Source organism: Marmota flaviventris, chromosome 3 (genome assembly GCF_047511675.1).
Source record: "Marmota flaviventris isolate mMarFla1 chromosome 3, mMarFla1.hap1, whole genome shotgun sequence".
NCBI classification, from domain to species: Eukaryota; Metazoa; Chordata; class Mammalia; order Rodentia; family Sciuridae; genus Marmota; species Marmota flaviventris.
Window position 1 is genome coordinate 85,883,949 of NC_092500.1, and position 25,962 is coordinate 85,909,910.

Sequence of the window (25,962 nt, forward strand, 5' to 3'; positions counted from 1 at the left end):
TTGACTTTTCCCCAAGGACAAACACCTAAACAGGAAAAAAAAAATGATCTTTGCCAATTGGACAAAATTTAAGGATTTTTCTAACCACAAACCTTCCCATTATGATGCTAAAAGAGTGAATGTATTCACAGATAATTTTCATAGAGTGCTTTAGGGGTGATAAAAATCTTCCACAATTAACTATATTTTTGAGGCAGCATCAATCTCATTTTCATGGAACTACTGTGGTCCCCATTGTTATGCCCCAGCTTATGTCATGTTAGTAAATGCACTTACTTCAGTTCACATTTTTCATCTTCAGCATCTGCCCAGGAATAGGTGCTAATAAATCGATGTAATGAGGGACGGTGTTCACTCTGCTTTGACCCCAAAATACGCCTAAGCAAAGAAGACAATAGCCACATATCAAAATAAACATATCTGTAGCCATTGTAAATTATTTCCTACAGTTTAAATCAAAACAAAAATTATATTTTCTAATTTTTTCCTTGGCACATTCACATAACTCTTATTTCTTAATAAAAATCAACATATGCCAGTTTTTTATATTTATTTATGCTCTGGACAAATTAGAAGTTGCACTACTATTTCAAATGCTTATTTACTTTACCCCATTATAAAACAGTGAGGTTCCAAAAGTGAAACCACAAAAATCACACTCACCAACTGCTGGACCTCCTGCTGAATCTGTCATTATTTTCCATCCCAGCAACCTTTAGAATTTCAGATGTTAAACAATAATATGTATTTAGTGAAGTTATATTTTGTTACATAAAAATGAATGTGCTTTTGATTAAGAACACTTACCATTGCTGCATTTCCAATATTTCTGGGTAAAGAAGCAATAGTCACTCTTCGTAGAGAAGATGGCTACCCAAAGGGGATAAGTGTACATTTAGAAAATTCTCAATATTTGTTCCCTACATACAACACTGATACATATGCATGTAACATACACATCTATACCCTTAACTACTACTGAGTTGAACAGGAGACATTCTAAAAGATTTTTTATGGGCAAATTGCATTTCAGAAATATTTTGCCAATTTATATTCTACTTTCTCCAATACTGATTATAATCCTTGCCAATAAGACAAGGGATATAAAACTTCTTGAGTTTTCATTTATTTGGCTCCTAGTAACATGGAGTGTTGTTTTCCTATGTTGGAAGTACATATTTGTTCTGAGAATGGCTTGTTTATGCCTGTGACCTTTGCTCATGTTTTATTTCTATGGAAGAAAATGTTTTCATTGTTAGTCCAGCCAAATGCATTCTTCTGTTTTGTTATCTTTGTTTTTATGCTTAAAAATAGTTTCTTAATTCAAGAGGAGATAAATAGGCACCTACAGTTATGGTTTCTTTAATTTCATTTTTTAAAATATACTTAGGATTTCATGATTTTTTAATTAAATTTAACTGTTACATAAAGATTATACATATATACACAAGAAAAAGCAATGTTTTGATGCATGTACGTATTATGTAATTTTTAAATCAGGTTAAACTGTCTCCTTAAACATCCTTCCTTGGTGAAAATTTTCAAAAATCCTTTAGGTTTTTGAAATGCACTGTACTTTTCTGTTAGCTATAGTCTCCCTACTGTGCAACCACACACTGGAACTTCTTGCTCCTATCTAATTGTAGCTTAGTGCCTATTGATCAACACCCCTCACCCATTCTCCACAGTCTCTGGTAACCACCATTCCACTTTCAACTTTTGTGAGATTACAGTTTTTTGATTCTACAAGAGTAAGTTTTCATGATATTTTAAAGAATAGATGTGTTTATATATCTGCCTTGAGACTTGTGCTGGAAATAATATTTAGTATTATGTGGTTTAATTAAATGCAACTTAAAAGATATAAAAATATTTTAAATGCAGTAAATAAACTAGAGGTTTCTTGTGAGTCCTTAAACTGTCATCTGTAATTGAATTTCACTGGTTAGTTGAGCACCCCAAGATTATCAAATTCCAGTTTGAGCAACCTGGTTTCTGATAACTTTCTGTGTTTCTCTGAAAAATATTTAGATGAAAAAATTTAAAGTCACTTGCTCAAAATATTGAAGCTGTGGTAAAAACCACTAACTGATCTTCAATATCCTATTCTCCTCTCCTTATTATGACTGATTTTTTAACAAGGCATATAACTTCCAGAGGAAAACCCATATTTTCTAGTTTAATTTTTCACCATTGATGGAAAGAGAAATCCCATGGTGGACTTTAAAAAGGGTCTTTTCAGGGAGAGGAAATGCTGGTCTTTGATTCTTTTATTTCCTTGCAATGACTCGACATAATGGTGAGGCATTGGTGACTGGATCTAAAGTAGCAACCTTACATGAGGATGAAGCCAAGGGCTGAGAGTAGCAAAGCAGCAAGAAAGGAGGATTTTGTCAGTCTGCCTTACTACTATCACATTGCCTATTTCCAAATTTGGTTCATATGATAGAAAATATTGCAAAACTGGCTTTTCTCATATTGCCAGACAAACTTGATTGATATCCAAATAAAGCAGGAAGTATAAAAACATACTTTCTAAACTATATCTAAATAATGTCACACATATATACATGCATATGAAGTATAATCACTGATTTGTGGTTTACATTTAAAGGCACATAACTTCAAAGAATATTTTAAAGCCACTTTGGTTATAATATATTCATTAAATGATTTATCAAGTGAATTAGTGATTACCTTGGAGTTCAGAGAAGCTGAACGTTTTTTAATCTGGCAGTCATCTACAAGGAAAAATATTTGCACATGTTAGAAATCACACATGCGATTAATGTTAAAACAGTTGTTTTCATTTTTTACAAGTAAAGCAAAGGTCAGAAAATATTTAAGACTCTAGAGACTATTGAGCAATATAAAAAACGTTTATCATTTATTTGGTGATTCATAACAGTTGCCATCTTCACCAATGGAAAACAGTCTTCCATGTCACTGTAGATGTTCACAAAGCCTACAAGCACATGGCAGCCACAAAAGGACTGTCTGCTGAATAAAGGAATCCATGAGTGCAGATTAGAAGAGCATCAAATATGATTACATTTCCAGAAGGAACATCAGTAAAATAAGAATTCTACTTAGAAATGTTCACACTGTTTAATGAAAAAATCATTATAAGATTTATAAAAACTATATGTTAAAATATTTCCCATGGCCTCATCTGTCCATTTTCCAATCAGTTGGCTTTTTGAAAGCCAAGATCTTTCCTCCTCTGAGAAATTCAAAATCATTATTGATGAGAGTGGCTCATTTAAGCTATTGTATCTTACTTATGTGTGGGAAAAGAGCCAATTCTTACATATCCTGAAAAGACAACTACTGTCAATACAGTAGATTAAATATATTCTCTCATCTCAGCAATCTAAATTGATTTAGTAAATTTTTGGTGTCATTATCAATGAAATCTTTTGTGGCTTCTAATCTATTTTCTGACACTTTACTTTTGTCTATATAAATAATAGGAGTAAGTTATTTTTCCAATATAGTCTTACCTAAGGGTCTTATTCTAAACACACAATACAGTAAGAGTATGAAAGAAGAGAATGAGAGAAAAATGTGACTAATACTGTGATCTTCAAGTTTTATTACCTTCATCTTCAAGAGGGTTAAAAGACCTTTCATTCTGCAAGAGAACCTGTTTCAGTTCTTCTAATTCAGCATGCTCTTTGGCATACATTCTCTTCAAGTTTTCTACATGCTGAATCATCACTTCAACTGCTTTACTAACCCGGCTTTCCTAGTAGGAAAAGAGCAAATTTACATTGAAAATACTTTTCTTAACACTCAATTAAAAGATGGGGATTAAACACATGCATTTACCTTCATTCCATCTCTAAATCCAACTAAAATGTCAAAGGTATTTTTTAAGAAGAGATGAGTCTACAAGGGCAAACAGAAGAGGTTATAATAGCAACATTTTGAAAGCAGGAAAGTAAAAGGATTCATGCTAAATGACTAAGACCTGAGAAAGCTGGACCCTGAAACAGGATGTAAAAAGGAGCTAGAAGCAACCTAGGTTGTGCCACAAAGTCTCAAAGGCTTAAGACTGGTGCCTCTAGAAGTAGAGCTGAAGATAGGCATGAGAGCATGAAGATAGTTGGAATCTGAAAACATGACAGAGCCATAGATTCAATCCCCTCTGGCCAGCAGAGCACCTTCCCTATAACCACTGTGGTGAAAGATAATCAGGTTGAATATCTAGAGAGAGGTAAACAAAGGTTCTGTGAATTGGAATTATACAGAGAGTTGGTGAAGACTATCTCATGGATATACACAAAAGTCTGGGTACATGTAGGTTTCTGAGTTCTCTCGACCTTATTCCTCTTTCTAGTTCCTAACACTGGCACCCACGGTTTTACCATCAGGCAGGGAGCTGGAAGATTTTTTTCTGGAGAACCCAACTTCCCAACATGAAAGTTCTTAAGTACGGACATTGGGGGTACCCTAATGAAGCATTCTAGTTTGTGTAAAGCTCAAAATCAAGAATTTTGCCCCATTCAGCATAGAGCTTCCAATTAGCTCCACGGTGGAGCACAAGATATGGGCCAAAACACACTACAGAGGATCGGTCTGCAAGAAACTAAAGCATCAAGGAAACCATCAATATCTTCAAAGAGTTAAGAATAACTGTTGCATCCACAGAATAAGAACAAGATATTTAAAAGGAACATTTGGGACATTAGTGTTTCTGGAAATTAAAAATATGTAAAAAAAAAAAAATGTTTCAAGATAAAGTTGAAGTCTCTCTAAAACTAGAGAAAAAAGACTGAGGTAGCTTAGAGAGGACCAGTTCAGGAGATCCAACAAAGAACAGAGAAGAATTAAGAGTATAGGGGGAAAATTCAACAATGTAGAAAAGTCAATTAGAAAAAATTTCTGAGGGAGGTTTCCAGATGGCAGTATAAAGAAGGTTGTTTTCCTGGCTGCTCAGTGGCATGAAACCAAAAAAGCATTTAGGAAACTTCTCAGCAAAGTGGGTGAGCCAAAAATAAATAAATAAAAAGTTCAGGGAGGGACTTTACTGGAATTTAATACTGAACATTCAAAGTGGATGGGGGACTCTGGAGGTTCAATTCAATAAAATAAGGAAGAAATCCGAGGGCCACAGTCACTGCCGTGGCTGGAAGCATAAACCAGAGTGGACCCTCCATGAGCAAAGTGGAGGGATAAGGAAATTAAAGGAACTTGCATTTTTAGGAGTTCTGAGGTGTGTCTGAATATAGAGAGTTTAGAGATCAAAGAGAACACCCAACTAAATTGAAAGGTGTGCTGCACAATATCCTTGTGCAGGAAAGAATCCCCATCTCTCTCAGCTGTGTGCAGAGGATAGAGGAAGGAACCATTTTGCAGCCACAGTGTGGAGGCTGGAAACTGGGGGAACTGATGGCTGGCAAACCCAAGTTTGCCTCAAAATACAGGCCTGGCAAACCCACTCTGCATGACATAGAGTGTTCCTACCAGGAGAAAAGCAAATGTGAAGAGATTTACACAGAGGAATATTGGTTATGGAAACCCACCTGACTCTCCCCCTCCCACTGCAATCTGGCTGCTGCAGGACCTGGCTGGAAATTCAAGGGGTGGCGACAGGAGAGATTGGGTTTAGTGACTGAGTTGAGACCAGGAAATGTGGGGTCTGCAGATGACATAGTGGCCTAACATTTGGCTCCGCGATGACACTAGTGGAACCCAGAGGAGATCCATGGGGTGCAGTCTTCCAGCGTGGAACAACAATTGCTGGGCCCTGGAAGTGTGCTAATTTAAAATCTCCAGACCAACTGGCATTTAGTACAGAGCCTAGAGCCTACCTAAGCCTAAACCCCACTTCCAAGAGTTCTACCTACAGGATTAACTCCCTAGCAACCCCACCCTGAGGGCCGAGCAAGCATCATACACCAGACAACCCCCCTAACACTGCTGAGAAGGGAAGCTGAAAATCTTTAGAACTCCAATGGAAGCAATTCTTTAACTTTCATCAATAACTTTTTTTCTCTTTTATCTGTTTAAGTGTAACCTTAATGGTTCATGGACATTTATACACATTCATAGTTGTATCTTTCTCATTTCTAGCATTATTGAAGCCAGTTATTTTTCACGGATCAGTTTTATGAGGACTGTATTGTTTTGTTAGTATATTTCAGTTTTATATTTTTTATTTTAATTTTTCACATTTTTTCCTTTCACCTGTTTCCCTTGAAGTTCTTTCTCTTTTCTACCATTGACAGGCAATCTCTATTTTTTTCTTTTATACTTTCATTAGTTTTTACTTCTATATTCTCCTACTCCCTCATAATCATCACATCCTATATCACTTCTGTTCTCTCCCTGTCTACCATTCAAAATTATAAACCCTTTTGCAAACTTACTGTTTTATTGTACACAATAACTGATCATATCATTTCTGTTTATTGTGACAGTTATCATTGTAGATGTTATAGCAGGAAATATTTAGTTTAATGCTGTATATTGTTTGCATTGGTTGTTGATATTATTTGTATCCCACTAAATGACAAGGTACTGGAAACCTTCATAGACACAATAATTTTATAGGACAGAAACTCTACTGCCTCGGATTCATACTGTTAGATGGATAGACACACAAACATTATGAAAAAGCAAGGGAAAAAAATTACCCCAAACAAACCAAGATACTCCAATAATAGAATCCATGGGCACCACACTGGAAAAAATGTCAGAGGAGGAGTTTAGAACATACATAGTTAAACTGATCTATGAGATGAAGGACAATATAAGGAGTAAAATCCCAGAGAAAATTCAGGAAGTGAAAGATCACGTCAATAAAGAGATAGAGATTCTGAAAAGAAACCAGACAGAAATCCTTGAAATGAAGGAATTAATAAACCAAATTAAAAATTCAATGGAAAGCATCACTAACAGACTAGATCATTTGGAAGACAGATTTTCAGGCAATGAAGGCAAAATACAAACTCTTGAAAATAATGTTAATTGCGGAGAAAATATGTTAAAAGACCATGAACAGAACTTCAAAGAAATATGGGATAACCTCAAAAGACCAAATTTAAGATTTACTGGGATAGATGAAGTCTCAGAGATACAAACCAAAGGAATACACAATATTTTCAAAAAAATAATATCACAAAATTTCCCAAACCTAAAGAATGAAATGGAAATTCAAATACAGAGGCTTGCAGGACTCCAAATATTTAAAAAAAAATATTGCACAGACCCACACCAAAGCACATTATTAGGAAAATGCCTAACATACAGAATAAGGATAGAATTTTAAAATCTGCCAGAGAAAAATGACAAGTAACATTTTGAGGTAAATCAATCTCGATCTCAGATGATTTCTCAACCCAGACCCTCAAAGCTAGGAATGCTTGGAATAATATATATCAAGCTCTGAAAGAAAATGGATGCCACTCAAGAATACTATGTCCAGCAATATTTAGCTTCAGAATGGATTATGAAATAAAAATCTTCCATGATAAACAAAAGTTAAAAGGATCCACAACTAGAAAACCTATACTACAAAGCATACTCAATAAAATATGTCATGAAGAAGAAATGAAAAATAAATGTGAAAACCAGCAGAGAGAAGAACTACACTAGAAGAACAGGCAATCAAAGCAGAAGCTAATTCAAATTAAAAACCAGAAAGAAATCAAAATGACAGGGAATAAAAATTTCTCAATAATAACATTGAATACAAATGGCCTAAACTCATCCATCAAAAGACATAGACTAGCAGATTGGATTGAAAAAATAAGACCCAACAATATGCTGTCTCTAAGAGACTCACTTCATAGGCAAAAATATACTTAAGGTTAAAAGACTTAAGTTAAAAGAATGAGGAAAAAAAACATATCATTCATAAGGAACTCTAAACCAGTAGGAGTCTCTATCTTCATATCAGATAAAGTGGACTTGAAGCCAAAGTTAATCAGAATGGACAAAGAAGTACATTTAATGCTGCTTAAGAGAATTATATATCAACAAGACACAGCAATCATAAATATTTATGCCCCCCAAATGGAGCATTGATGTACACCAAAACAATTCCTTCTCAATTTCAGGAATCAAATAGACTGCAACACAATAATGATGGGTGACTTCAACAAACCTCTCTCACCCTGTATTGATCCTCCAAACAAAAGTTAACAAAGACATTATAGAACTAAAAAAATATTATTAATTATTTAGACATATAATGTTTCAACCATATAGGACTGAATACACTTTCTTCTCAGAAGCACATGGATCTTTCTTTAAAATAGATCATATCATAGGCCACAAAGCAACTCTTAGCAAATACAAAGAAAAAGAGAATACTTTGCTTTGTATTATGTCATAATGGAATGGAATTAGAAATCAATGATAAAATAAAAAAAATAGAAGCTACACTATCACATGAAGACTAAACAATATGCAATTGAATGACCTTGATAACAGAATAAATCAGTGATGAAATAAAAAATACTTAGAGGTAAATGAAAATAGAGATATAGCTTACCAAAATCTCTGGGACACTATGAAGCCAGTGCTAAGAGGAAAGTTCACTGCATTGAGCTCATTAATTAGAAGACTAGAAAGTCACCAAATAAATAACCTAACATTGCATCCCAAAGCCCTAGAAAAAGAAGAACAAATCAACACCAAAAAGCAGAAGATAGGAAATAATTAAAATCAGAACCAAAATCAATGAAATTGAAACAAACAAAAAATACAAAAAAAGACAAAACAAAAAGTTGGTTCTTTGAAAAAAAAAATCAATAAAATTGATAAACCCTTAGTCAAGCTAATGAAGAGAAATAGAGAAAACTCAAATTAATAAAATTTGTGATAAAAAAATGAGGTGCCACAATGAACACTACTAAAATAATCAAAATAACCAGAAACTATTTTGAAAATTTATAGTCTAATAAAATAGAAAAATCTTGATGACATTGAAAAATTTCTAGAGACATATGACCTATACAAATTGAATCAGGAGGACGTAGTAAAAATTCAAACACATCAATTTAAGCAATGAAATTGAAGATGCCATCAAAAGCCTACCAACAAAGAAAAGCTCAGGACCAGACAGATTGTCAGCCAAGTTCTACTAAACTTTCAAAGAAGAACTATCACCAATCCTCCTCAAATTATTCCATGAAACAGAAAAGGAGGGAACCCTTCCAAACTCATTCTCAGAAGCTAGCATCACCCTGATACCAAAATCACATAAAGATACATCAAGGAAAGAAAACTTCAGATCAATATCCCTGATGAACACAGAAGCAAAAATTCTCATTCTCAATTCTTGATTCTGGCAAATTGCATACAAAACATATTAAAAAGACAGTGTACCATGATGAAGTGTAGTTCATCCCAGGGATGCAAGCTTGGTTCAACATGTGGAAATCAATAAACATAGTTCATCACAACAATAGACTTAAAGACAAGAATCACATGATTTTCTCAACAAAATCAGGAAGCATAGAGCTTCCAATTAGCTCCACGGTGGAGCACAAGATATGGGCCAAAACACACAACAGAGGATCGGTCTTCAAGAAACTAAAGCATCAAGGAAACCATCAATATCTTCAAAGAGTTAAGAATAACTGTTGCATCCACAGAATAAGAACAAGATATTTAAAAGGAACATTTGGGAACTCAGGAAAAGGTTTAGGCAAACACAGGAATCTGTGTTTGAGTTGAGTTGGCTGCCTGGGACCATAAGAGGATACAGTATAGGTGGAGGTCAGCGTCAAGAGTGGAGTCTTGCAGTTCTTCAGCATCAAGATGCCTGTGAGAAGGTGTGGAACCACAAACCAGCCCAGAATAAAGCAGCCCATGATACAAAGAGAAAAGCCAGAATAATGTAGTATCTGAAAGCTAAATGAGAAGAGCGTGTCCACAGAAAGAAGAGTATTGATAGGTTCAGGAAGCTTAGGGCTAAGAAACTGAATTTATTAACATGCAGGTCTTTGGTGACCTTGGTAATACCATTTGATGGAGGCATAAAGTTGTTTAGAGATTTAGAAGAGAATGGGAGGAAAGAGACCTGGCACAATGAGTATTGTTCCATGGAAGAGATTTGCTATAAATGGGAACAGAGAAACGGGGTGGTAGTCAATGGAGAAAGGACCAAAGGTCTTTCTGTTTATATTTAGTTTGTATCTTCTCTATTTTTTAAAACGATTTTATTTACTTATTTATTTTGGGGGTACTGGGAGTGGAACCCAGAACCTCACCTATGCTAAGCAAGCACTCTACCACAGATAAATCCTAGCACCTCTCCATCTTAAAAACAACACACATGTGTGCTGAGGAGAATGATTCTATAAAAAGGGAAAAACTGCAGATGGAGGGAGGATGGCTGACAAAACCAGGCCTGGATGTAAAATAAACTATTAGAACACTGTCTTGAAAGCTAGGGCCTGGGAAAGGGAGAGTTCCCTCCCCTTTCAGTCAGCCCTTCTTCAGGAAACCTAATTAACACCATAGGCCCCTACCTTTGGATTGTGAATGACTACCTCTAAGAATCTAATTATTCCCCTTTGAAGTGTAAGCCTCCCTGTGGAGGCTTCTGGGCAAGGCTAGAGATGTATCAAAGGCCTTGTGAGAGGGGCCAGTTTTTCCCCTTATCACACTCTGCTTCCCTTTAGAAACCCTATGCAGGACCATTATCTTGTAGACTAGGAATGCTATGGCACCAGATAGCTTATGGATGTAAAAAACTGGAGGGGCGGGGCTCAGAATTTGGAGTCTGATCTCCTCTGGGCCCATCATTTGCTGCTTCTTGACCAGTCTGATTCCTACAACAGAAGCAAGTTGGGAGAACTGAGACCTATGTACCTGAGACCTATGTACCCCTAATTAGAGGAGATGGGATCCTGTATATAAGATGGGAGACAACTTGGTATCTTTGAAACAGCATATATGGGTTCAGACACTAGTGGTTTGGGGTATGTGGCAATTTTTTCTATTGTCTGTTTTCTCAGTGAGGTAGGATGCAAAATCATCATTTGACAGAGATGATGGGGGAGGACATAATGGTGGTTAGAGGAGACAGTGGAAAATTGGTAGTACTTAAGAGAGAGGGAGGGTGAGGATGAGAAGCCCTAGGATCCAATTGATGCTTGTGATGATGAAATTCAAGGGCTTGGTCAGCACAGGGCTTGTGCTATTTCCCAGCCATGTCGCCCTGAGCAGATGAAGAAGTGGACTTAAACAGGTTGGGTTTGTAAACAAGAAAAACAAAACAAGAAAGGGAAAGTGTTGAAGGTTCACGTAAGGTAGTGAAAACTATGTTTGACCATGGAGTTTTAAGTTGGTCACAAAAGAAGACGGGTTGACGATAGACTGAGGCACAGCAAAAGATGTATGTGAGGAGGCAGAGATTCACAAAGGAACTACATATTCATCTTCATAGTGGGAAAACAACAGATAATACCTAAAACTGAAACTAGATCACTAGCCAGATGTGGTGGTGCACTCCTATAATCCCAGTGAGTTGGGAGGCTGAGGCAGGAGGATTACAAATTACAGGCCAGCCTCTGCAATTTAGTAAAGCCTTGTCTCAAAATAAGGATGGCACTAGAGCAGATTATGCTTAGTGAAGCTAGCCAATCCCTAAAAAACAAATACCAAATGTCTTCTTTGATATAATGAGAGCAACTAAGAACAAAGCAGGGAGGAAGAGCAGGAAGAAAAGATTAACATTAAACAGATACATGAGGTGGGAGGGAAAGGAAGAGAAAAGGGAAATTGCATGGTAATGGAGGGAGATCCTCATTGTTATACAAAATTACATATAAGAGGTTGTGAGGGGAATGGGAAAATAAACAAGGAGAGAAATGAATTACAGTAGATGGGGTACAGAGAGAAGATGGGAGGGGAGGGGAGGCGAGATAGTAGAGGATAGGAAAGGTAGCAGAATACAACAGTTACTAATAGGGCATTATGTAAAAATGTAGATGTGTAACCGACGTGATTCTGCAATCTGTATTTGGGGTAAAATTGGGAGTTCAAAACCCACTTGAATCAAATGTATGAAATATGATATGTCAAGAGCTTTGTAATGTTTTGAACAACCAATAAAAAAAATAAAAAAAAAAAAAAGAAATACAAAGGGCAGGGTTGTAGCTCAGTGGTGGAGAACCATGGATTCAATCCCCAATACCAAAAACAAAAAATCCAAACCAAATACAAAAACAAACAAACAGACAAAAAAAAAAAAAAAAAAAAAAAAAAAAAAGGAAAGAAAAGAAAAAAGAAAGAAAGAAATCCTGAAATTGCAGCATAAACATGTTATTTAGAAATATAAAATAGACCCAAGGAGTTTAAAGTTGTTGCACTAAGGTATGGAAAATTGGATAAGATTTAGAGAGCTACTTCATTTTTTTTAAAACTATGTGCATGCATAACCTCAATAAAAATAAGACAAAATATTATCCTCAGTGAGGGGTTAAAAGGAATTAACACATATAAATGGAAAGCAAAATGATCAAACTAAAACTACCACCAAAATTAAATAGTGCCTTAAGAAAATATATTTAACAAGTCTGTTTAGTATATATATTTTAAAGTCTTCTCAGATTTTCCAACAAAAAAATTTTGAAATTCTACTTCTCTATGTGCAAGTATACAAAAATGCATGTATAAGGACATTTGTTATAGCATTGTTTGTAACAACAAAATATTGAGAACACCCAGAAATGATTAAATATAAGGAATTGGTTAAATGAGTCATAACTATTTAACCAACAGAATACCATAAAATGGGGAGAGGTGTGTATATATTTATATCACATGGAAAGTTATCTGTGCTATATGTTGAATGAAAAGGAAACAACTTATAACACTGTATGGAGGTAGATTATAAGCTAGTATGAAGGGAGTGTCTAGAAGAATATATCACAAAATTTTTATAATGATGGTCACTGCCCCTAATATTAGCATAAATATTTTTCTTTACATTTTTATTTGTGTATTTCTATTTCTTATATATTAAAAATGCTTATCTTAATATAACAAAGTATTTTAAAAGCTTTTTCCAAGAAAGTATAATCCATAGCCTCAGAGAAAATAAGTCCTTTAATTTTTTGCTGAACCAAAGGAATAGACAAAAGTTACCTGATTAATGGCTCCCAACATCTCGGCCCTACTGGCTACTCGAGTTGCACATTGGCTGAGGAACGTTATACTCTTCTCCAGCTTCTTAATGACTTCCTGGGCCTGGTTGTCCTCTTCACACAGAGGTGTTAAAGACTGCATAGAAAGTAACGTTTAATTAAAAGATACAGAACATAAGCATTAAACAAGAGAGTCTTACACTAAGTCTAATCTCAATTATCTTGGTGGAAAGTTGAAAAGAAACAGCAATGACCAATAATGAATGATATCAAAATATTTTATCTTTGCTGGCTAACAGGTAGGCATATGCAAATGTTCACAAAATCTTTTAGATGTCTTTGTAAGCTATTCTTTTTATAATTCCCAAATGTGCCACTTCTTCCTGAACATTCATATTTTCTTCTATGGTTAATAGGATGGGATATCATTAATTGGCAATAGTAAAGAGATTTTGCTTAGAAATGAGTTGAATGTATCATATGAACAGCAATGGATAGAATTTTGAGAAAAGCAGCATAACAGTGGAATTAGAACTGGCTCTGACTATTATGCCTGCTCTTCTGTTGATGATCACATGGTATTGGGCTAGCTAGGTGGGTATGTCTTTATTGCCTCATGAATATATTTCCCTGAAAAACCTGTGAACTTTATCTAAGATGATGTCCTTCCTGATGAAGGACCATCCTTTTCACTAGGGTAAAGACAAACTTTAGAGAAGGGCATATTTAGAAGCAAAGAATCCACCACTCATTAGCCTACAATTATCATCAAATTTCTAAAACATGACCAAATCAAAAACACTATGAATTATAACAGGTGCCATTATTTTGTATATCATTAAGTAAAAGTGTTGCCAATAAAACTGAGGCACCATTAATTATAAATTACATAACTCTGAAGATGTTAAGATGTCAATTGTTTTTATTTCCTATTTCCCTATCAGTCCGATGAAATCAGACATCTCCTCTCCAAGAATACAGCAATATGAAAGGTAATGGATGCCAAATGCTTTTCACACAGTAGGTGCTCACTGAATTGCAGCCACTTCTGAAACAGATGGTTAGGTCTAAGTTGTAACCAGAGAGTTGTTAAACATCTAGAATGACTCTATCAGACGTGTAATTCCCTATAGTTGTTAAAATGACAACATCCAGGAGCTGGGAATGTGGCTTAGTGATAGAACACTTGGCTATCACGTGTGAGGCTCTCAGTTCAATCCCTAGTATCACAAAAAAAGAATTATAAAAATAAATGATTAACTACCTCCAGTTGGGAAGGGAAGAACAGATATTAGTTGTAAACAGAACAGATATGGTTAACCTAGATTGAATCACGAAGAAATAAAGAATCTAAACAAACCAACAATTAGTTAGGATAATGAGTCAATAATCAAAAACATCCCAACAAATAAAGGTCCAGGACCAAATAACTTTACTGGAGAATTCTAACAAACATTAAAAGAAGAAATAATGCCGATTACTTAAAAACACTTTTAAAATTCCAACAATGGGGAATACTACCACACTTACTCTATGAGGACCCCATTACCTTGATACCAAAGCTGGACAAGAAAGGAAACTAGATAAATAAACCTGACAAATATTGATGCAAAAAAATCATTTAAAAATGCCAGCAATCTGAATTCAAGAGCATATAGAAGATAATATACAGCATGCTCCAGTGGGATTTAGTTTTGGAATGCAAACATGAATGATATATGAACATCAATCATAGCATACCACATTAACAGAAAGGAACACAAAAATCATGCTTTGTTCAATTGATGTAGAAAAGGCATTTGATAAGATTCAACACTTTCATGATTTAAAGAAAACACATCAAAAAAACTAGGAACAGGAAATTACCTCAACATAATATAAGTCATACATGAAAAACCCAAAATGAACATCACACTCAGTGGAGAAAGACAAAACTATTCTTCTCAGATCAGGAATAAGGCAAGGATTCCCACCCTTACCACTTCTATTCAACATATTAGAACACTAGTGCTATAACCAGAACAATTAGGCAAAAAAAAAAAAAAAAAAAAAAAAAAGAGAGAGAGAAAAGAGAAGAGAAGAAAAAAGAAAGAAGGAAGGAAAGAAAGAAAGAGAATCCAAATCAGGAAGGAAAAAACAAAAATATCTGTTCAAAGATGGCATGAACTTTTGTGTAGAAAACACTAATGATTACACACACACACACACACACACAAAAACTGTTAGAATAAACAAATTTAGCAAAATTATAGGACTCAATCCTCAGCACCAGACAAAATAAAGGTATGGTGCCCATCTACAACTAAAAAAAGAAAGAAAGAAAAGAATTCCATTTACAATAGCATAATAAAGGAATAATACTTGGGAATAAACCTAACCAAGGAGAGAGAAGTCTTGTCTTGTATATTGAAAACTACAGAACATTGCTAAAAAAAAAGTTAAAGACACAAATAAATGAAAAGATATCCTGTGTTCATAGATAAGTAGATCTAATTTGAAGTATCCATACTACCCAGAGCAATCTACAGATTCAAGGCATTCTCTAGTAAAAATCCCATTTTTCCCCCCAGAAATAGGAACATGTGGGCCTTATAGTATCTTATATCTTATATCTCAGTGGTGGAGCTTGTGCCTAACATTCATGAGACCCTTGACAGTACATCACCAAAACAGCAGATACAAGACTAATGAAACAGGACAGCCTGGAAAATAAACTCTTGTGTATATGGTTAATTGGTCTTTGAGAAGGTACCAAGAATGCACAAGGGGAAAAATCTGTTCAAGAAACAGTGTTGAGAAAAGTGGCTGTTCATATGCAAAAGTATGAAATTGGACCCATTCTCTGTACCATATAGAAAAATTAGCTCAAAACTGATAAAAGACTTAAAAGTAAGAATCCAAGTTAGAAAACTCCTGGAAGAAAACACAGAGGAAAAGCTTCATAGCATTGAATTTAGCTACAATTTCTTGGATAGGATACCAAAAGAACAGACAATAAAGGTATTTAAAAAAGAGAGTGACAGACAGACAAATGGAACTATGTTAAAAGCTTTTGTGCATCAAAGGACCAGATCAATAGAGTAAAAAGGCATTTTAAGAATGCAACTTAAAGGGATATAATTGTAAATGAATTCATATAACTTTAACTTGATTTAAAAATGGACAGAGGATTTTCAAATGTCCAACAAGCTATATGAAAAGATGCCCAATATAATTAGTCATCAGTGAAATGCAAATCAAACCCACAATATACCACCTTGCACCCATGAGGATGCCTATTATAAAATCAGAAAATGACAAGTGTTGGTGAAGACTTGGACAAAATACAGTTGGTGACAATATAAAAAGCAGCAGCCACTATGCAAACAGTATGGGTGGGGAGGGTTTTCAAAAGGTTAAAATAGAATTACTATATGATCCAGCAAATTCCACTTCTGGATGTATACTCAAAAGAATTGAAGAGATATTTGAACACCCATGTTTCTAACAGCACTATTTGCAATAGGCAAGAGGTAGAAGCAACCCAAATGTCCACAAATGGATGGATAAACAAAATGTGGTATATACATAAAATGGAATATTATTCAGCCTTCTAAAGGAAGGAAACACTGTCATATGTTATAACACAGATAAACCTTCAAGACATCATGCTAAGTGAAATAAACCAGTTTAACAAATACATATATCATATGAGTCCACTTACATGAGGTATCTAACAGTCAAGTTCATAGACACAGTAGAAATGTGGTTTCAAGGAGGTGGGTTAAGGAGAAAAATGGGAGTCAGTGGATGTAGGGTTTCAGCTTTGAAAGCTGAAAAACTTCTGGAAATCCATTTTGCAACAATTTAAATATACTCAACACTACCGAACATATATACTGTTAAAATTAAGATGATAAATTTCATGTTTTATACTTTTTAATCACAAAAAATTTTTTACTATGATTTCCCAATTTTTAGTTTTTCACCCAAAATGAAACTCCTTAATTTCTGAACTGTCTCTAAATTAGTGGAAACTTCATGATATGGAAGGATAACAGTTGTATCCTTCCTCATACCCTTGTTCTTCTCTCAGTACTTTACAGCAACTTGACAAGACTCAAGTGACACTTTTTCTTCAGTTAATCATAAATGGAAATAGATTTTTACATTATGAAGCTTAAATGATATTATCTCTCATTTTGTTTTCTGTCTGAAGTCTATTTGAAAATCCAGAGAAGGCAGATGACTTGTACAATCTACTTTAAGAGGTATTTTTTTTAGTATTGTTACTGATATTCTCCCATTAGTGAACCTTTTATTTTGGCCTGATCTTGAATTCTATTTATCCACATTTTGTTTGGCAGAGTTTATCATATAGTGTTGGTTTTAGTCATCCAAGTAAACTCAAATGTAATTATGAACATCATTAAAATACAACCAAATGTAGAGCTTCCAAATAATCTGGTTCGTACCTCCAAGAGCTTTAAACAGTTAGTGATTTCTTTCTTCAAATTGTCTTCTGCCAAGTCCCGAGATCGCTCTTCAAGCTTCACTCTTTTCTCTAATGTAAACCAGTCACATTTAAATCCCAAAGATAATCTGAGAAATTCCGCCTGTTGTCAAAATAACATGAGGGTGAAGAGAGAAAGTTTAATGTGGTCGAACATTTCAATTTCACACAGTATTATCCTGAGACATTTTTTTTCTCATCCCAGCAATAGAACAGTCATGCATGGGCTGGACCTGGGCTTTGTCACTTTTAGGCCAGACACCAGACATACCTGAGTGTGTGTGTTATGCTAAGCATAAAGCCAATGTAGCAAGTGAGTCTGAAATTTTTTTTTTTAAAGGGAAAAAATAGGTTTAAACTCACCTCCACTTCTTTTTCATTAGCAGACGTGCTGTAGGATAAGACAAAGGACTTGCTCAGAATATATTATTTATTTTTCCAACAGAAAAATAAAAAGTGAAATTAAAACATAAAGAAGAGCTTACTTTTCACTTTGTCTGAAGTTAACGGATTTCGCGGTAGTTACTGGAACAGGGGAAATCCCAGATTCTATCAAAAGAGAATAAATATTTGGTTAAGATGGCTCAACACCTAAAAGTGCATTTTCATTAAATACTGTTATGTCCCATATTTACTAAATGAAGGCATTTCATTTAAATACATCTGAGATGATAGCCAGATAATGTGTGTGCTTAAATTATAAGATAATATTTGCGGAGCCATTGGGATCAGAGCATTAAGATCACCAATTCACATCTCAAGCAGTCTTTGAAACCGGAAGATGTAACAAGAGTCAAGAGATGGGCCCATCTGTCCTCTTTGCATTTGAATATTTGTTGTACTAGATCCCATGCTACATGCATACCTTCCTCTGGTATTCTGGTTCTTCCTTAGATTAAAACTTTAACAGCAGCACCGGCAGGAATAATAGTTATACTAATAGTAGTAGCAGTAACAATAAATAATAATAATCCTGGTAGTAACAGTAACAATAAACATAGCATCAAACTCAGGTTTACAATATTCCAGTCCCAGAACAAATCTCTTTACATTTATTAGGATTTTCTTTATGACAACTTTGCAAAGGACAATATATTTAATAAAGAGCATTAGATTTGAAACTGATAACACTTGATTTAAAGCTAAGCTTTGGCTCTTACAGATATGTGATCATGAATAAAACAACCTTATTAAACCATCTACAAGATAAGAATATTATTTTGATATAATAGGTAACTTTTATGAGAACTGCTGTGCCAGGCCCTTTTCTATGTGCTTCATACATATTAAATTATTCAATCAATCCTCACAGCAAGTTTTCTGTGGCAGACACTGTTGTCTGCTTTTCACAGGCTAGGAAAATGAACCATGGGGTACCTTACCTCATATTTGCAGGATTGACTAAAACTATGCACATAAGGAATTTAGCCTAGGACTTAGTATATTGTCAATTTTCTATAAACTATACTTACTTTTTAAATATATAATTACCATTTTGCAGATGAGAAACTGAGACTCAAAATTGAATAACTATCTAATACCACATAATGGTCAGAGCTGGACCCAAACTAGAGTCTGAGTGACCTGACAGCCTGAACTCTAGCCACTGTTCCACCCTAGTGAAGGGAAGGAAGCATATTAGGTCTCATTTTTAAAACATTGGTTTATTTACTTTTAGATGTGATGCTGAAAAAAATCAAGTAGAGCAGAGAATTACTACCAACATGCACAGGCTTGCTTCTTAGTTAACAATAGAGCACTAATTATTACAAGTCCTCTGGCATTGAACAGTCAATGAAATGTCAACGTGGCTTTTTGACAATGATACAAATGGAATCAGGACTGGGTTCTATTGGCTGACCTTATCCAGGGATGCAGAATTTGTAGGTGGCAAATCTACTCAGACTACAACTACAAAAATAGCCACAGGGACAAAAGTACATATGGGGTTGAAAGAACACATTTCTTACCTCCTGAAGCACATTCTTTTCTATGCTCTTCTATTGTTTTGGGTTCCTCTTTGGCTTCCTAAAAACATAAGGAAATTTTATTGTTGTACACAGAGTGGAAGTTCTTCATAACCAAGCGTTTCTTCACTTCCTGTGCTCTACTAACCCAACTCTACAGTGCACAGGGAATTGTAATAAGGGTTAAGGAAAAACAAAAACAAATCTACTTCTGAGGGCGTTCTCAATCTAGTTGAGGCAAATAGAACACAAACATGAAAAGCTGTGAACATGACACAAGTTATCACAAAGCAAATTTGGATTAATTGCCAAGTAAATGAGGCTTAGGTAAGTCAGTGTTCTGAATGGGAAGGAGGCAGAACCGCATGGGACATCTGCAGGCCAGGAGTGTGACAGCAGCAAGAGGAGAGGTAGAACTGGGATGCATGTAAGTATGTATGGATGGATGGATGAGAGGTAAAGTAGAGGTGATCTAGAGCCATATAAAGTGGCTTCCTATGTTGGTTTTTGAGAGAAATTGTGGCAGAGATAGCTGTTAAGATTGTGCCAGGTGTGGTGGTGCACACCTGTAATCCCAGCAGCTTGGGAGGCTGAAACAGGAGGATCACAAGTCCAAAGCCAGCCTCAGCAAAAGCGAGATGCTAAGCAACTCAGTGAGACCCTGTCTCTAAATGAAACACAAAATAGGGCTGGGGATGTGGCTCAGTGGTTGAGTGCCCCTGAGTTCAATCCCCAGTACCAAAAAAAAAAAAAAAAAAAAAAAAGATTGTGTGTTGTGTGAGGTCTTAATTTCACATAATATATTTTTAGGTCACTGACCAACTGTTCTATACATAATAAATGCACTTGTATACAAGGGTTACCATAACAACAGGATTGTACTGTACTGTCTGGGAAAATCTCATGGGAGAATTTAAGTATGCAATTATTTTTATGGTATTATTAGACATTTTCAAAAGAACGGAGAAATTTAGAAAACCAAAGTTCCCCATCAAAAAAATAAGTCTAAGAAGACAAATTTCCTTGGTAGAGCCATTAATACCATGCCATATAATTTTTAGACAACTGAAATGAAGGTTTCAATAGACTACAACAAATGTAATAATATAGGTAAAGTGCTGGCTCGCTGTCATCAACAGGTGAACACTTTTGAGTTTTTTGAGTCTTTTTCAATCCCATGACCTCTCCCAGTCAACAGCCTTCCTGCGGCCCTCCTCAGCCTTGCTCCAGGAGGGCCTGACCATGGCTGAATCCAGTCTATCTTCCACTCACGATCAAATGCACTTCTTTATTATTATTATTATTATTAGTTGTTCATGACAATACAATGATTTTGATATATCATACATTTGAATCAAATGGTGTATAATTTCTCATTTTTCCAAGTGTACAGGTTGCAGAATCACATTGGTTATATGGCCACGTATATACATACAGCACTTGTCTAGCTTATGCCCAACACTCCAGGGAAACTGCTCTCATCAATGACCTCCTTAGTGCCAAATACAATGACCATCCTCACTCTTAATCTTACTTGAACTCATTTAGCATATAAAACAAACAAAAAAAATCTTCTTGAAGATGTTTTTCCCTCTCCTGAGGGTCTCCCTTCCCAGTCTCTTGGCTGTTGCCTTCTCTGCTAAATACTATCATCACCCTGAGTGCTCCCTTCCTGTCGGCCCGAGTCATTGGAAAATCTCATCCACATATTTGCAGAGTTCTTTGCTGATAACTCATGAACATGTTTCTGTTTCTAAAAGAGTCACATGAGTGAGATTATGAACATAGGTTCATAGTTATGTGTAAAATCTCCTTAGAGACTACAGATGTCTCATATCAATCCGAAACTTACTTCAAAATGATCTTATTTAACCTCACAAATTCAGTTCTTCCTTTTCCCCTCCTCTTACGTTATTCTATTCATTCTTGTAGGTTAATCCATAACACCTGGGTACCTCTTTTCCCACATCCCTGATGGAAGTCACTACTGCTGAGAATTTCCACCTCTAAATAAGTCTCAAATTCATCTCCTTTTCTCCATCTTCACCAAGTTTAAACTACCTCCAACTCTTATCTGATTTATTACAACTGCATTATAATCAGTCCTACTACCACAATTACTACATTTTCCTAATAGATTATTTCTTAAAGTGTAATTTTTTTTTTTGAGATGGGAAGGATTTTTTTTTCCTCAGAACACTCTACAATGGATAACTAAAGAAGTTACAGGGGGAATGATTTTCAGCATGTGTGCCAGCCAGCGCTACACCCTATGTATACTTCACACCACTCTAAGGATAGTTTCGGATCACATACCTCACTGTCCCACTTCCTGTAGACCATAAGAGGCCATAACATTTTATTCTACCTTATTTATCACCCATATGCACCCATATCAGAGACTCCTCTTCACTTGATTAGTTTGCATGAATCTATTTCTTGCAAACAAATGGACCTAAATGCAATAATGCTTATATACTGAGAGGAAGACAGCAACAACACACACACACACACACACACACACACACACACACACTCCACACATACAACAGCGGGACTAATACATAAGACCCCTGGAGAATCATGAAATTGGATCCATAGCCTACAAGTTACCCTTCAATTATTAATTCATACAAGTAGAAATAAGACATCCTTCACAAAAGGAATTAACATTTTTTCTATAAACATTTATAGCTATCCTTATGTCTTAGAGAGCTTTGCTAGGCAACTATATTCAAGATGGCTAATTCGATTAACCTCATAATTTTCAAAGAATAAATGGGGAATACTTCTAAGAGTCCTTTGCAAATTAAAGAGGCAGCTCTACCACAGTAACATCCATTTTATTGTTCACATGTGCGTACTTCCTTACCAGATTTGATATGGTTTTATCCTTACTCATAGTGTCTTGGCATACAATGTTCTCAGGATCTGGACTGGTGCCTATGAGAAAAAGGAAATACAGTCAACAGTTGGGGGTGCAGTAACAAGTAAAAGAGGAAGAAATCATGAGGGTAGCAATGTGGACAGACCAGGGAAGACAAAAGCCTTAGCATGTGAGACAAACGTAGGCACTGCAAAATGCACGAAGGCGCATGACTCAGAGTCAGGGATGGAGGAGGCCCATGGGGAAGTTGAACCACATAAAACTGCCCAATCAAAGGAACATCTCCATGAATGCCCTTTCAAAGTAGGCTGGTTTTTCTTTAATCTTTTTTTTTTTTTTGGGGGGGGGGTTGTTGATGGACCTTTATCTTATTCATTTATTTACATGTAGTGCCGAGAATAGAACCCAGTGCTTCACACATTAGGCAAGTGTTCTACCACTGAGCCCGAGCCTCAGCCCCAGCCCATAACTAAGCTTTTTAATAGTGTGGCAAACAGTTTTTTAAAATTTACATATGCAAAGCTGATAAGCATGTGATATCCTACTAACATGAACCTTTCTGAATATGACATCAAAAGAAAAGGTACACTTTAAATTTGTATCATGCCTTTTTGTAACTTCCACATTTTTTATGGACGTCTATACTGTCATTACTGTAGGTGATTATTCTCCTCTTCACAGGATCCTTTGCCCTGCATTTAGTTTAGTGCAGACACAGAAGTGAGCAGCGAGACAGTTTCCTTTCTTTCTTTTTAAGAAAAATATATTTAAAGCAGGTGTTGTATTTTAAAATTTTATATGCAAATGAAAACAAAATGATCACCAGATTCCTTAGAGATGCACATTTCTCCCCAGATATGTTTTGTTTTAGTTTTCCTTAAATTTTAAGACAGATAGTAAGTTCTTATGACCCATAAATAAAAAACAATGTTTTACAGTAAAAAATTTCATCAATACCTGCCAGAAACCTGATGTTCTTGCTTTTAGAACATGATATTAATTTTTGTCTAGCCTTCCAGAAACACTTTCTGCAGACATAAAAACTGTTTTTTTTTTTTTTCAAATTTTACATATAATACATATTTTCTATACTTTTCCCAAGGAACAGTAGTCCTTTCATAGTATTACATGAAAAATTCTCATCATACATGTTTTATGTATGCATATTAAAATTCCATTACATGGATATGCCATAATATAGACTTCTGTTAATAGTTAACTTGTTGCCAATATTTTATTAGGAACAATGTTGCAACAATGAAGCTTACACATGTCATTTTGTATTGTGTGTGCGTGTATTTATAGGCTAAATTCCCAGAAACTGAATTGTTGCATCAGTGTTGCATTTTGATAGATACTGTAGCTATTTTTGTTATAAAAGTTTACATTTCCTACAGCACTATATGAGAATTCCTTTTGGCTTTACAGCCTTACCAACAGAATATAATCAATTTTTTGCATCTTTGTCTATTTGGCAGGTAAAGAATGGTATCTTGGTGCAGTTTTGATTAAAACATTTCCTTACTAAGTATAAGTTGTATTCTTAACCCACGGAACAGATTCCATTTCTAAAATTTTATGACTACTCTAACTTAGCACTTGCACCTCAACTTTAAATGTTGAGTTCAAACAACAGAATGGATTTACCTTGACTTTTTCCTTTTTATAGTAGGAATGGGAGCCTACATCTCCCTTGGGGGTCAACTGTAGTGATGTCTCTCTGAAAATGATTAAGAACTACTTTGTTTTCAGAGTAGAGAAGCATGAAGGATCTAAAACCAGCTAGCTCTTTTGCCTCCTGAGTTTACCACTGCTAATTGGTCCATCCTTCTGAACTGATAGACTAATTCAAATTCTAAAAATTTCCTAAGGAATGTCACATCTGTGTCATACTTGAAACCCAGCAGTGTCCAGTCAGTCTGTCAGAAGGAAATATTCAAGCCCCAACACACTATATTGGTTTTGTTCTATCTACAAAATTGAGTGAAAAAATGTCTTCAAAATTCCTTTATAAGAATTATTTTGTAAGAATTAATATAATATTGCTGAGCTATTAAGGACAGTGACTTCACTAGCTTACAGGTTTGCCTTGTGTATTAGAATGAAGCTACTCTTTTTTAAAAATATATTTTTTACTTGTAGATGAACACAACATCTTTGTTTTATTTATTTTTTATTTTGTGGTGCTGAGGATTCAACCCAGTACCCCCACACATGCTAGGCGAGCACTGCACCACAAAGCCACAACCCCAGTCCTAGAATGAAGCTACACTTGAATCCAGCTTACCTTGGATCTCTGTCATGGAAGACACTGGTCTTGTTGCCTCCTCTTTCTCACAGAGTGATTTACAGTCAAGGCCACCAGAAGCCATATTCAAAACGTCTGATCCAGAATCTACCAATAGGAAGAAACTAACAGTGTGACTCCTATGCAAAGGAGAATTTGCCTATGCTCTTCTCATTTGCTCACATCTCAGCAGGTTTCAGAACATAAAATTATAATCCTTTTTTTTGTTTGTTTCAGTGTCTCTTCCAAGTCCACTCACCACTTGAAGTTACAGTACTCTCTGAGGAGGAAGTGTGTCCAGGCGATGGTAGTGTGAGATATTCCCTAATAAAAGGGTAGAAAAATATTTCAGTACATCAGATTCAACGAATTCTCTTTTAAATGAGCAGAATATGCACATAAATTCACACACCCAACACCAAAAGCAAACCTGGACTGTGGCAGGTCCTCAGAACCCAAGTGTTCAACACCATTCTCCTGGAGGGAGAAAACACAGAGTTCAATGATTCAATAGTTGCCATTTCAAAAAGTACAATACTAAAATTTCCCCCTGATTTAAAGTATATTTATGCATCTGATATTAAGGAAAATCTAGACAAATCTAGGGGCAAACAAACTTTAAATTCAAAAGCAGATAGAGTTTATTTATTGAACTTAAATTTTCTTTAAACAGAACATTCTACATGAGCATATAAAACATTTCTATTTATGGGACTATTACTCAATCTAAAACTTTTGGCCAGGTGATAGGAATAGTTCTAATGTTTCCAGCTAGATAAACCATACATTTTAAGTTTAATCATATCTCAAAGATCTGAGGGATTATATCTAAGACAACACCAGTCACCTGGCATTTTAAAAGAGCTTCATAGAACTGTGGTCCTATTCTGCCATGGCAAGGTTTTGCAAGTCTCATTTGAACCTCTAAATTCTATCAAGAATTCCCAAATTGGAGGGCATTTTAGGACATTAGGGTTTGTTAGTATATTTGTTCTGTTTCAAAAAGAGATATGGTGGCAACATAGCTTTCTTTTTAATAGTGAGGTTATTTAAGTTTACTTTCATTTTTATGTATTTAGAAAGCTTGTAATAAATTAAAACTAATATAATTTAGGCATATCAGAAACTGGTGCAGATGATGGAAAAATTAAGATACACATGCATTTCATAATCAAACACAGAACTCATTAACTACCACAGCCAACAGCAGATTTCTAGAG

General features: G+C 35.3%; 1 protein-coding gene across 3 annotated transcripts in view; it reads right to left on the reverse strand.

Annotated features, from left to right (window-relative positions):
* Irag2 (inositol 1,4,5-triphosphate receptor associated 2) overlaps positions 1–25,962 on the reverse strand; it is a 110,892-nt gene that overhangs the window by 2,824 nt on the left and 82,106 nt on the right. For all 3 annotated transcript variants that reach the window (XM_027934227.3, XM_027934228.3, XM_071610049.1), the window contains 14 exons: positions 25,173–25,219; positions 25,002–25,066; positions 24,743–24,850; positions 22,441–22,511; positions 19,572–19,629; positions 18,087–18,150; positions 17,965–17,992; positions 17,564–17,704; positions 13,111–13,245; positions 3,601–3,748; positions 2,698–2,741; positions 808–870; positions 664–713; positions 277–378 (listed from right to left, as the gene is read on the reverse strand). In XM_027934227.3, the coding sequence (XP_027790028.2) occupies positions 277–378; positions 664–713; positions 808–870; positions 2,698–2,741; positions 3,601–3,748; positions 13,111–13,245; positions 17,564–17,704; positions 17,965–17,992; positions 18,087–18,150; positions 19,572–19,629; positions 22,441–22,511; positions 24,743–24,850; positions 25,002–25,066; positions 25,173–25,219 (1,124 nt within the window). The remainder of the gene's footprint in view (positions 1–276; positions 379–663; positions 714–807; positions 871–2,697; positions 2,742–3,600; positions 3,749–13,110; positions 13,246–17,563; positions 17,705–17,964; positions 17,993–18,086; positions 18,151–19,571; positions 19,630–22,440; positions 22,512–24,742; positions 24,851–25,001; positions 25,067–25,172; positions 25,220–25,962) is intronic.